Source organism: Phascolarctos cinereus, unplaced genomic scaffold (genome assembly GCF_003287225.1).
Source record: "Phascolarctos cinereus isolate Bilbo 61053 unplaced genomic scaffold, phaCin_HiC Scaffold_726;HRSCAF=1367, whole genome shotgun sequence".
In the NCBI taxonomy this organism is placed as follows: domain Eukaryota; kingdom Metazoa; phylum Chordata; class Mammalia; order Diprotodontia; family Phascolarctidae; genus Phascolarctos; species Phascolarctos cinereus.
The window spans coordinates 156,024,609-156,038,950 of NW_027556098.1; the positions used below are offsets into that span (position 1 = coordinate 156,024,609).

Genomic DNA, 14,342 nt, shown 5'->3' on the forward strand with positions numbered 1-14,342 from the left:
TTCTCAAAAGAATGCAGAGACAAATATTACAGACTTTTTGGTAGCATGTTTGCAAGCTAGCTACTTATATTGAGTAAGGTTAAAATGGTGACGCCTTGAAAACATGGCTTAGAGAGTGACTTTGGGGTAATTAGAAAAGAATATTCTACGTAGCTAGTCACATATATACTAATTGAATTGTGATTGAACATTATAACTTGGTTTTATAGTATCCTTTTTTAACACTCTAGTTATTGGCTTTCAGGTGGGCATTTAAAAATATGGTTTTTCTACTCATTGTATATCCTCAAAAGTTACCAAGAACCAGGGATCTTTTTTCTTTTAATAACTGTGTGGTATATTATAACCTTCTATCTAATGCTTTGCAATTTTCTCAGTGAAATTGTAGTTCATAATAAGGATTACATGATTATTTTAAACAGAAAAATCATATGATCTTTAACAAATAGTGGTAAAATTGTAAATTACTCTGAAGTGTTCCATTTCCCTTAGATCAAGGGTTCTTAACCTGACATCTGTGAACTTGTTGAGTTTTTTTTAATATATTTTGATAACTGCATTTAAATAGAATTGGTTTCCATTGTAATCATAGATATTTTATTTTATGTATTTAATAGCATTCTGAGAAAAGGGTCCCTTAGTTTCACCAGACTGCCAAAGAGGTCCATAATATAAAAGGGTTAAGAACCACTACTATAGGAATATTGCTGTAGAAGCCATTATGGTGAATTTTAACTAAGTTTTTTTTTTATTTTAGGCCACTAAAAGTGATGATATATATGATCCAAGAAAGTCCAGTTCAGTCCAGAACTCTACACTGTTGACAAGGACATGGGACTCCTCCTACCAGATTCCAGATGGTTCAATACAACTGACATCCTGGCTGACAACTGTGAAAAGGAACCTTGGGTTATTTTCTTTTATTTTTGTGGAAGATCACAATCCCAAATCTATAGCACACATCAGGTAATAATCTTACCTCCCTAAATCCCCAAAATGTGTGTATTGGTGTACTGTGTTATCCACTACTTTTGTTTTAAAATCCTAAATATTAAAGACAGGAGGTAAGATTTTAAAATAAAATATTTTTGTTTCACTCTTTCATTACATCATCAATATAGTTTGCGTATGTCTTTTAAATAATTTTCAAGTGTAAGTCAGTTAATTAGAAAAAAATGTTAGTTTAAGAAAGGCAGATTTTCAGTTAGATTACTTCTGACTCTAAAAATCTGGAAATTAGTTTTTGGATTTCTCAATGTAAATTAACATCTATATGACAAATTCTTTTTTCCAAAGGAAAACAGTCCTGGATTTTCAAGATCTCTGTGGAGAACATATTCAGCCTTGATTTTTTTTTTGAGGTTTTCACTGTTGAATACTAAATGAAGACTTCATTTGCTTCCATATCCAACCTTAACCCTAGACCCTACCATTTTAAGGATTCTCAGCCACCATCCTAAACTTCCTCACACTCCTGTCCTTTTGCTATTTCCTCAACCTTGGGGAATTGCTACCATCTGATTTCTATACTAGGTACCTCTGTTTCCTCTCCTCTCCCTCTTTTCTAATTCCTCTGCAGTCTAGCTTCTGATCTTATTCAACTGAAAATGCTCTCTCCAGAGTTACCAATGATATAGTTTTTTTAAATTTAACTTTGTTTTTAATTAACAAGATTTATTTTCTACTCTCCCAATTTCCTCTTGAATGAACTCTTGAATGCCAGAGTTAATGGCTTTTTATCAATCTTCATCCTTCTTCATTACTCTATAACCGTTGATAATGATGCTTACCCACATGTCCTTGATAACTCTCCTTTCTCTAAGTTTTTGTTACTATTCTATCCTGGTTTTTCTTCTACTTATTCCATTCCTTCTCAGTATCCTTTGGTGGATCTTTATCTAGTATTCACACATTAACCATAGTGGTCTCGGAAGGCTCTTTCCTGGGCCGCCTTCTCTTCTCCCTCTATACTGTTTCACTTGGTGATCTCAGCTCTCATGCTTTCAGTTATCTATGTGAAGATCTATTATCTAGCCCCAATTTCTGTCCTGACCTACAGTCTCACATCTCCAGCTGCCTGTATTACCATCTCAGACTAGATATCTGAACTAAATGTATCTCTCTCCCAAAATCCTTTCCTTTTTCTAACTTCCTTATTACTGTTGAGGTTATCACCATCCTCCAAAGTCACCCAGGCTCACGTCCTGGTGTCATCCTCAACTTCTCCCTCACAGTCACCCCCATGTTCATTTTGATGCCAAATTTGTCATTGCCACTTTAATAACCTTATTCAAATATGTCTCCTCAGATAGCAACCAACCTGGTGAAGACTTTCATCATCTTGTGCCTGGACTATTGCCGTTAGCCTTTGGAGCTGCTCTAGCTGCCTTAAGTCTTTCTCCACTCCAATCCATTTACCACTCATTTGCCAAAATAATCTTCCTAAAACACAGATCTCTCCTCTATTCAGTAACCTTGAAAGGCTCCCTGTTACCTTCAGGATCAAATACAAAAATCCTCTGGTATTTAAAATCTTTCACAGCCTTGTCCTTTTCTCACTTTTCCAGTCTTCCTATATTTTATTCCCCTCTGTGTCCTCTGCAATCTGGCTACACTGGCTTTCTTGCTTTTCCTCAGATGTGACATGGCATCTTCTGACCTCTGTGCCCTTTCAGTGGCTGTCTCATATGCCTGAAATGTACCTTCCACCTCTGCCTTCTTTAAGACTCAGCTTAAATCCCATCTTTTGGTAAGAGGCCTTTACTAGTCATCATTGTGTCCCTGTCCTCAGCACCACCTTACTGCCTTTCTTTTAAGATAACCTTCTGTTTACACAGTATAAATCTTGTACATACATATATGACTTCCTGAACTCTTTTGAGGTTAAAATGAAATTATATTTGTAAAGCACTTTGCAAATCTTGAAGTTAATATATAAATGGTAGCTATTGTTATAATAAGCCTGTCTTCCTCCTAATTCAAATGTGAACTCCTTGAGAGTAGGAACCATGATTTTGCCATTCTTTGTATTCTTAGAGCTTAGCACAGGGACTGGCACATCTTAAGTATTTAATATAAATGCTTTTTGACAGACTGATCAGACTCTTGAGATGTAGCTTTTCTCTCCAACATTGAACTTCAACTCCTGCCTGAAAATTACCACTGACCTCCAAATCACCGAATCCAATTTGGTGCCTTTTAAAAGTCCTACTCCTCTGATGTCATGTAGCATTTCATACTATTGACCTAAATATTTTCTTCCTCTTAATTTTTACCATAGCCCTTCCTCTAGTTTAACTACTTTTTCACTGCTCCTTGTCTGATTTTCTAGTTATTTATTCTTTTCCCAGCTTCATGTAGTGAATATTAGAACGTCTTACTCTCAACCTCTACATAGTGAATTCCTACTATTCATTCTTTTGAAACCTGACTCAAATGTTATTTCCTCCATGAAGCTTTTCCTGCTTTCCCTACTTCTTATCAGTAATTGCCTTTTCCTTGTCAGAACTCAAACAGTACTTTGCTTCTCCTTCTCCACTTAGGCATAATTATGCATAATACTTATTTGTGTTTATTATTTCCCCGTATTGGACTGTAAGCTCTATGAAGGCTATGACCATATCTTAGCTAGTAACTTTGCCTCTATCCCAAGGCCCAGCACTGTGCTCTTCATATCTTAGGTGCTTGCTATAAGGGTTTGTTGAATTAAATTGGAGTGCCATTTGATAGGGGCAGCTAGGTGGCACAGTGAATAGAGTGTCAGGGCTGAAGTCAAGAAGATTCATCTTCCTGAGTTCAAATCTGGCCTCAGACACTTACTAGCTGTGTGACCTTGGACAAGTCACTTAACCCCATTTACCTCAGTTCCTCATCTGTAAAATGAGCTGGAGAAGGAAAAGGCAAAACCACTCCAGCGTCTTTGTCAAGCAAACCCCACATGGGGTCACACAGAGTCAAACATGACTAAAATGACTGAACAACCACCATTTGATAGCCACTCCAGAATTTTCAGAACTGTGGGGAAGGAAGAGTTAGAGGGCTGCTATTTTGCTACTTTATCCACTTCTAGAGTTTTGTTTTGTTTTGTTTTGTTTTGTTTAATGTGAAGTGTTGTAACCTTGCCTTTTTTTTTTGGCAAGGCAATTGGGGTTAAGTGACTTGCCCAAGGACATACAGGTAGTAAGTGTCAAGTGTCTGGTCTGAAACTAGATTTGAACTCAGGTCTTCCTGACTCCAAGGCCAGTACTCTATCCACTGTGCCACCTAGCTGCTGCGCAACCTTGCCTTTCAGTAGTTTTCCCTCAGGTAAAATAGCTAAAAGGGAAATAAAAAATAATGAAGGAAATTCCAAATCATAAAAATCTTCATGAAAGCTAGAATGGGAGAAAATTATTTATTCTAGACACGAGAGACAAATAATTCCTGATTAGTTCATAGTACATATGCTATTCTGATACTGTTTAAATTGGAGAACTATTTCCACCTTAAGGAGTGAAAAAAAAAATTGTGTATTCCTTCCTCCTTCAAAGGCTTCAAGTTTCCTGTAGGATTCTAAAATAACCTTCTCTAATGAGGATGTCTGATACTGTTACTGTAAAAGATGGAACTGATACAATGAAGGGTTTGGAGGCAGAAATGAAAGATGCAACCAGAGTCGAAAATCTTATCAGATCAGAAAACTATGAGAAGATTTCAGCAGAAAAGAATGAACGTTGTATTGACAGCAAAATTGATTTACAGGTAAGAAGAATTTTCCCACTGGCATCAAATGTTGTCTTCAGTGAATATTTTTGTTTCTTTTCATGTGAAATATAATATTCATCATTCAAAACTCTGGTGTTCTCCTTAAGTGTTTGCTGCTGACCATGCCAGCCGTTGGATATGAATGTGCTAATTCTTTCTTCCAGTTGTATCATTCATTATGTATTCAAAATTATTGGTCATTTTAAAAAAATAGAATGACATTTTCTTATCAGAGTCTCAGAGTATCTGGTTTCTGAAGGCTTAGCTTTTATATAACCTGAGTTCTCTGAGAATAGAAGGGTTGAAAAGGCAACCGAAGCCACCTCTTTACTTAATTGGACTGTTCTATCCTGAATTAAATCACCTCTGGTTAAAAAAAAAGAATTGTCATAATTGCTATTGAAAGATAAATAGCTAGCCAGGGATTCTTGGCACCCTGAGCTTGCCTCAGAGTTGAAGACAGGCCACCAGAAAGAACTTTTGATTTGAAGCTAATATTCAGGATGTGTGGATAAAGGATGCATAATGATAGATGAGAAACAGTAGTAAATTGCACCTTAGGCAATTTGGGTTTTTAAGTTTCTCTAAAATATTACTTTTTAAAAATACTTAAGTTTAGCCATTTTAGTGGTGAGGTATATTGAAAAGTGTAAGAATATGCTTTTCAGGCTGACCATAGTGGCTGTGGCAAACTGATAACCATCACCAGGCAACACCATACCTGAATTGTAGCGTCAGGTATTTGATTAAAGTACATATGGTTTTACATTTTTAATCAACAACAAAAAATGTCATAGCATTTATATAAGTATATCACCTCAGTGGTTAGTATATTCAAGTAAGGGTTTTCTGGAAAGTTAAAGAGATATTTTTTTTTAGATTCTTGAGACTTTTCTTTCCCAGAGCAGATCCTAGTTCTTTTATAATTTCTGTGTTCAAAATCAAGGTCCTCTTGAAATAGAAAAGGGAAAAAAAAATGTTTCCACTTAGCTATCGCCATTTATTAAACAAGTTGTCAGCTACAGCACAATTACTATTACAGTTGTATGCATCATTAATGACAGGGACTTCGGTTTGTCTTGATGGACTCAAATCAAGAAAACCTAAGTCAACCATGAAACTTTGCTTCACTTTTTTGCCACAGCAGAAGTGAAAGAAAAGAATTTGAAATTTTACTCTACCCTCACCAGCATAACCAAATGTTTATTTTCTAGCATTGTGCAGCCCTTGAAACATAGTCAGGAGACTGTTAGTATCTCAATAGTATAATTCATTGGTGTAGTATAGGACAAGGGAGAATCAGCCTACAATTCTTCATCCCCAATCTTAGGACTTGGTTTTCTCAAATGAAATGTCACATAGAAAAGTTTAAAAGAGTGGGATTCTGTAACCATCCACATCCAAAAGAAAAAATTTTAACGAGCTATGCATAGCATTCTCAATTGCTACATATAGTGATTTGTTGTATTCAAACAAGGAGGCTGCTAAAAATGGAATTATTGACTTCAAGATGGACATGTGTAGAAATAGTGCTCTGGAAGAGTACTATAAATATAAAATTGATGTGATTAGGTGTTTTGTTTCTTTTTTTAGTTTAATTTTTTCACTGAATTTATATGAAATAATAATTTGGTGTCTGGTGAAGTTCATTGAACGCCAATATGATCCTGCAAATTTGTGACACTTTTACCCTTTGAACTGTTTTGTGGGTGTATACATACATATATTTATATATTTTGTGTTTGTTTGTTTGTTTTTATTTACCCTGATAAATGCTGTAGTAAATGAGGCAAAATTTTAGCTCGAAAAATAAGTAATTTTGATTACATAATAGAGTTAATCCTCTTGTGTTTATTAAATAACTCAAAATCACATAAAGTATATTCTCTTATCCCACTTGGTTAGGGAATGAGGAATCTAGATAATAAAATATTCTGGTTAATAGAAATGTAACCAAGCAGAGCAGGGAAAACACTATATACATCGCTGATTACAATAACGTAAAGAGAAAGAACCACCACAAAACAGTTGAAACTGGATGTTGCAAAAGTATAAAGAACAAGCTTGGTCACAAACCAGAGATAGCAAAAGATAGCTACTCCTGAATTCTTTGCAGAGATAGGAGGTCCATGCCTATGGTGCATTGCATAAAAATGTCAATTTTTTTTGCAATGTGTTTTTAGTTTTCCTGATTTTTTTTCTCTTCTTTTTAAAAGAAATCTTTAAAAGGGATGGCACTGGAAAGGCTATCCAGAAGAAATAAGGAGAAATCTAGGCAATATTAAAAAAATAACCAAAAAAAAAAGATAAAGTAGAGCTAGAAAAAATAAGAACTTAAGTTAGATACCATTCCTGAAATAGCCAATTTAAAATTTAATAAAACATTTTGCTCATAACTAAATATAACTTAATCTTCTGGTGATTCAGAAGTATCTCAGAGTCATTATTGTAACCCTAGTTTTCATACTTGTCAGATTTTTTTTTTAAATACCCCACTAGTTAAACCCACTTTAACCTTACCCTGAGTAATAACATATGTGCCCATTTTATTCTACTTATTCATAAAATACATCACCTTCAATTTCCTTACCTGTAAAAGAGAGAGAGAGAGAGAGAGAGAGGAGGAGTTGAACTCAGGGGCCTCTAAAGTTCATTCCAGCTATAAATCTCTAGTTGAAAATCTATAATTCACTGTTTTCCTATTGTTTGATTATAGCAGTGGCATTGGTAGTCTGTAACGAGGGATAGAAAAAGTAAATATATGCCTCATGCAAGAGATATATATGTGATTAAAAAAAAAAGCTCTTCTATTTCTAAACAAGAACTTACCTGATAATACTTTGAGCATTTCATTTCTTTTTAATTAAGGAATGTTATTTTCTTGTTGAGGTAGAAACAAGGTAATTTATTTGCTTGTTAAAAGTTTATATCATGAAAGATTGTTATGAAACACAAAGAAATGCAAATCAAAACAACTGAGGTTTCGCCCTACACCCAGCAAATTGGCAAAGGTGAAAAAATACAGGAATAATCACTGTTGCAGGAGCTGTGGAAAGATGGAGACATTGATACACTGGTCAAGCCATGAATTGGTCCAACTGCTCTGGAAATAGTTTGGAATTATGCTAAGAAAGTGACTAAAATGTCCATACCTTTGACTAAGAAGTCCTCCTGTTAGGTGACTACCTAATGGAATTCAAAGATAAAGAATGAATGGTCCCATATAAGCCAAAATATTTATGGCAGTATTTTTTTTCTCTTTTTGGCAAAAGAGAATTGGAAACCTAATGTATTCCTTTGAATTGGGGAATGGCTAAGTAAATGGTGGTTCCATGAATGTAATGGGATTAATATCACTGTGCCATAAGAAATATTGGGTATGAAAAGTACAAAGAAACAAGAAGATTTAAATGAACTTATTTAACATGAAATAAGCAGAACTAGGGAAACTGTAAGTGGAAAGAATGAATAAAACCAAATGTTGTGTAAGTATAATGACCAAGCTTGGTCCTAAAAAAAGAAATGAGAAAAAACTCGCCTTTCTTCATTAAGTATTGGTAGAAGTAGGAGAACTATGAGTGTGTGTAATATTGCATATCCTTTCAGACTTGGTTAATGTATTGCTTTTGATAAACTGCTTTACATCTTTTGTTTTGTCCTTTTTTCATTAAAAGAAATGGGGAAGGAACATCTTTGGAAATAATGGTGTTGTAAGAATAAGAGAAATCAATAAATTTTTTTAAGTTTACATCAAAAGTAATTCCGTCAGATGAGAATAACTAATGATAGCAGCAGCAAATAACATTTATATAGCTCTTTAAAGTATGCAATGCACTTTATATATGTCATATAAAGAAAACTTTGCAGGCATACAAAAATCATCTAAATGACCAATAGGCCCCAGTTGACATCATTGTTTACAAGTAATTCTTCTAAAGTGTTGCTTACCTCTACCTTTTTTTTCTTTCAAAGAAAACAAAAAAAAAAGAGGAATGTCTCATTTTGATTTTCTTTTTAGTTTTTCTCTGTATTCTGTCCATAATCTTTTAAAGAGATTGATGAATTAACAGGGATGTTTGTTTGTTTTTAATTTCTTAAGAGCTGGGCCTGTTTCTCTAAAATAGGCATTTAGATAATTCACATGCCAGGTGACCATAAATTTAAAGACATTAGTTGCCTCATTTGATTAACAAGTCCTATTTTTAATTGAAATCTAGGAGGTTGAGCTTGGCAGAGATAAATCAGTTCAAGCCCTACCATTATAATAAAAAGAGCACACTGGCTTTAGGATGAGAAGACCTGAGCTCAAATCTGACTTCAGATAATTGTTACTCTGTGTGACCTCAAGTCAGGTGACTTAAGCTTTTTGGATTTCAGTTTCCTCACCTATAAAATGAAGGGATTGGATCTGATGACCCCTTCCAGTTCCGAATTTACGATCCTATAATTCCAGATCCAGGAGACTTTTAGCAGTCTCTCTCCTCCCTCCCTTTTATCAAGATTATTATGGCAGCTTCTAAACAAGTTGTTGTTACCCCCAGTGACTTTCTTAATCTTTTCAATATGCCATTCCAGATTAGGCTTGCCAGTGCACATATGTAAGTGTAAGCAGATAGATATCACATTCAGCATATCATATTCAGTATCTTTGAGTGTGTTCTAGTATAGATTTGAGCAAGAGGAAGAATGTAATTTGGGCTGCACATGCAAAATTGTGCTATACTTTCAAAGATCCCAAACTGCCCACTCCTACAAAAGCTTATCTCTTTATTGCCAACAGTGATTTACGCATAAAAAGTGATATAAAGGACATTACCAAGAATTTAGTTGCCTAGAAAGGAGGTGGGCTAGTCATATATCACGAATAAAGGAAACTAAGTGGGCAGTTTGAGTAGTACATTGGGACCCCAATATACAGAAAGAAGAAAAGAAACGAAGGATTCTCATATATTTGATAAATCCTGTGAAAGTTATACAATAAAATTTGGACAAGAATCACACAGGATAATACCTTGTGGAAGAATTGAAATCTACCTCATTGAAAGGAATATAACCACAAGATGAAGTCATGGACTTCTTTCAAATTAAAATACTTGTAATGGTTTACCATGGGGTCCAGGCTGATTAGGAGAAGCAAGAGAAGCCAGGTAGGCAAGTGGGAGAAATTGGAACACTTCAAGGGCCTGGAAGTTATAATAAAAGTGGAATAGTTCCTGTGAATGAAAATAGTGAGATAGATAGGATAACATTATAGTTAGAAACGTTATCAGAGTCTGAGATCTTTTAGTAAAATTGTATTTATTTTGAAGTAACTTTACAGATAGACAAGTGAACTAAGGTCTTTCCAAGACTCCTGTTTGATATCAGTCATATCTAATACTTATTTGTGGATCAGTTCTATATATGTAAAACAGACTTGAAAAAGCCATCTGCCTGTGGCATATTTTCTATTACTAAGATCTACTAAACCCATCCCACTACTAAATTTTGTGTTTCTAACAAGTAACTAGTTAATGTTTCTGACTGTATTTTTAGAACTTGTCATTTTGTTTGTTTCCTGGCCTGTTACTGTTTCTAATAATAGAATAATTATCCTAATAATTGTTATTAGTATGATAGCTAATAATTCTAATAATAGTTGTAGTAATTATATTTTATTAATTATATAATAATAGTCATTGTAATAGCTAACATTTATATAGCACTTTAAGATTTGCACATATTATCTCATTTCATCCTCACAGCAACCCTATGAGGTAGGTACTATTATTATCTCTATTTGAGGAAACTAAGGCTCAGAGTGGTTAGGTGACTAATAAATATTTCTGAGGCAGGATTTGAAATCAACTTCACTTCAGTCATTTCTGAAATGGTAAAGAAATAGTCTATTGTTGAGTACCCGTTGTGAAATCTTGGATGTTCAGTACTAATACTCTGGTAGAGGTTGCCCTTCATTTATGAATAGAAGACTCAATAAAGATGTAGATTGGAGAGTTGGCGCATAATAAAACACTGCGGTTTATACTTGGCGAATACTTTTTCTTGTCTACATCTTCCGAACTCATACTTTTATTCAACTTTAAAATTTTCTTTTAAAAAATGTTTGTTGGTATCTTTTATTTTTATGTCACTCTTATTTTCTTTCTATGTTCATCTCTCCTCTCTCCAGAAAGCCATTGATTGTAATAAAGAATAAAAGGGGTAGGAAAAAAGAAATCTGTTCTGCAAAACTAACCAACCTATTAGCCATGTCTTAACTGTATATGCAACATTGGTTCCACACCCACAGTCCCCCACTTTTGTGAAAGGAAAGAGGGGTGTGTGTTTATCTCTAAAGTATCACTTTCCTTCTTTCTATGAGAGGAAGTTAATATCGAGATTATACTACTTCTGCTGCTGCCATTATGTGTCTCCAGGGGAAGCCCAAAACAGAGTTCTGAACCTCTGTTATTACAGGCCATCCACAGGACACCAAAGAATGTGGAAGATCTTTTATTTGGTCACCACTTCCTCTGACATAATTAGACAATACAGGGGTATTTGCAAAAAGCCTATACTAGTTCTGAAGATATAGTCAAGAAGTCTATGAGCTCTTTGCAAATATTGCCTTTATCATCATTACTTTGGACAGCAGAAGGTCTATATTTTATTAAGGATCTGTCCCTGTCCTAAGTCTGGAATTCAGTCATAATGGGTCTCACAAAAATGGCCCACTTCTTTCCTGTTCTGGATCACTTATAAGCCATGGAAAATGTTTACTTGTTACCCCATATTTTCTTCCTCCATGCCCTTTTTCTATATACATTTATGTCCAACTCCACATCCCAGTTTATTTTACATTTCTGGATAACACTATTTATAACCTTTCCAATTAAGGTATCCTTTTTAATTCTGGGACCAACTTGCTGTCTGTCTATACTGTCTTTCCCATATATACTGATAGACAAACTCTATAAGTTGTTTAAGAGTGTTCTGAGGCTTGAAGTAATCAGCACATAGTCATCTTCAAACCGAAGTATCTGAAGAGAGCTCATCAGCCACAGATTTTTCCCTCTTCAGTTTGAAGTCTGTGCTGAATCTTCTTCATAGTGGCAAAAACCCTTCTATCTCTGTGTTTTATGCCTTACCTGATGTTTATGACTGAAGAGAGCTATTTCTCCTCTTCTTCTTCTTCTTTTTTTTTTGAGGCGATTGGGGTTAAGTGACTTGCCCAGGGTCACACAGCTGATAAGTGTTAAGAGCCTGAGGCTGGATTTGAACTGAGGTCCTCCTGACTTCAAGGCCAGAGCTCTATTCACTGCGCCACCTAGCTGCCCCTAGAGTTATTTCCCTTCTTAGGAATTGTGAATGGTTTTGATGTATGGATAGGAGACATTTTTTAATTTAAAATTATTTTTAATCTTTATTTTCAGTTCCAAATTTTCTTCCCTTCACTCCCTCCTGCACCCATTGAGGAGGCAAGAAATATGATACCAAGGATACATACAAAATCTTGTAAAACATATTTTCACATTAGCTGTGAAGAACAAGAAAAAAGGAAAAAAAATGCTTCAGTCTGTACTCATGAATCCATCAGTTCTCTGTATGGAGGTGGATAACATTTTTCATCATTAGTCCTTGATATTATCATGGATTATTGTATTGATCAAGGTTGTTAAGTCTTTCATAGTGGATTATCCTCAACAATATTAATATTAATGTGCTCATTGTTCTCCTGGTTCGGCTCACTTCACTTTGTGTCAGTTCATGTAAGTCTTCCAGGGTTTTTCTGAAACCATCCCCTTCATCATTTCTTATAGCACAGTAGTATTCCATTATAATCATATGCCATAACTTGTTCAGCCATCCCCCAATTGATGGGCATCCATTCAAATTCCAATTCTTTGTCACCACAAAAAGAGCTGCTGTGAATATTTTTGTGCATGTGTACTTTTCCTTTTTCTTTGGTCTCTTTGGGATACAAACATAGTGATTGTATTTCTGGGTCAGAGGATATGCACACTTTTATAGCCCTTTAGGCATAGTAGCAAATTGCTCTCCGGAAAGGTTGGACTAGTTCACAGCTGCACCAGCAGTACTTTAGTGCACCTATTTTCCCTCATCCTCTCTGACATTTGTCGTTTTCCTTTTCTGTCACCTTAAACAATCTGATGGGTGTGAGGTGGTACCTCAGAGTTGTTTTAATTTGCATTTCTCTAATCAATAGTGATTTACAGCATTTTTTTTTTCGTGTGACACTAATGGAAAAGAACTTCTAAGGTAGCTTATTGCTCTACCAAATCAGATGCTTTTTCATTGTCAACAAGCAATATATTCACAAGGATATTCTGTTTTCTACATTCTTCTATCATTTGTAAAATGGTAAATCACTTGGTAAATCATTAGATGGTAATGGTTAAATATCACTTATTGAAAGCTTGCTTGTACTCTACTAGTAATGTTCTAGATGTCCTAATTTGCATATAGAGAACCAATAAAAATTCTTTAGAGACTGAAGGCTAGACATGTATGTCAGTCATCAGTGTTCTCTCATTTTCCTTTTTTTCAGTGTTAATAAGGGTCAAGATTTTTTCCCATGCTTTTATTATTTTTAACTTCCTTGTGTATTGATCCATCAGAGTCCTCAGATTGTGTCACCTATAGCATAGAACACTTGCATTCAGTCCAATCCATCTGCTTTTTTCATCTTTGTTCTCTTTAGTGCTTTTTCTGTATGCCCTATAAGCAAGTTCAGGAGTGGTTCCACTTTATTTGATGGGGGGAAAAGGTTTGTTATAATAATTTGTAAATATCTTTCCATTTTTCTTCTTTTTGTTTTCCTTCCTTCCATCCCTTTGGAATGATTTTGCTTGCCTGGAAGTCTTGCCAGCCTAAAACACATTCTTCAGTTTTGATTTTCACCTATGTTTATTCCCTGTTATCACAACCCACAAATTTCATGTTCAATTCCTGCCCGGAACTGGAAATAGGTGGATCTGTGAATGGTTCTGCAAAGGCAGGCTGCTGATCACTACCAAGCAAAGAACCACAGCTCAGAACTCATGTCTGCCTCCCTCATCTTAAAAGATTTTGTCTTGGTTTGTTTTTTTTAATCCAGGTATAAAAGTATAGAATTTTGAAATTATACCTGTTTATATATATATATATATATATATATATATATATATATATATATATATATTTTAACAATCAGCCTATCATTCTAGCCTGTCAAGATTTTTTTGTTCTAATTATGTCATCCATCGCATTAACTATTCCTCCCAGCTTTGTCTCATCTACAAATTTTATAAGTATGCCACCTGTGATTTCATCCATATCACTGATGAAAAATAATGAACATCACAAGGACAGTATCCTACTACCCTCAATTGTCTAATTGATTGGTGTTTCTTCATTAATGGTTCTGTCCTGAGTACTTCTTACCTGTATTCTTATACTCACTAGTACAAACTCATCTCATGGTCAATGCTGTGACTCAGAAGTCACTCTGCCCGTGAAGGGGCAACAGGCAAGCCAGGATACTCCTACCTTGATAATCTGAAATTCAACTTGAAATGAATTTGGTGTGTTGGCATAATTTTAAATGATAAATCCTTTAA

The 14,342-nt window shown here is 34.9% G+C and overlaps 1 protein-coding gene across 11 annotated transcripts in view; it reads left to right on the forward strand.

Annotated features, from left to right (window-relative positions):
* Window positions 1-877: 877 nt before the first annotated feature.
* Window positions 878-14,342, forward strand: part of R3HDM1 (R3H domain containing 1) — an 87,468-nt gene continuing 74,003 nt past the window's right edge. For all 11 annotated transcript variants that reach the window (XM_021009437.2, XM_021009442.2, XM_021009444.2 and 8 more), the window contains exons 1-2: window positions 878-966; window positions 4,530-4,740. In XM_021009437.2, the coding sequence (XP_020865096.1) occupies window positions 4,570-4,740 (171 nt within the window). In that variant the 5' untranslated portion in view covers window positions 878-966; window positions 4,530-4,569. The remainder of the gene's footprint in view (window positions 967-4,529; window positions 4,741-14,342) is intronic.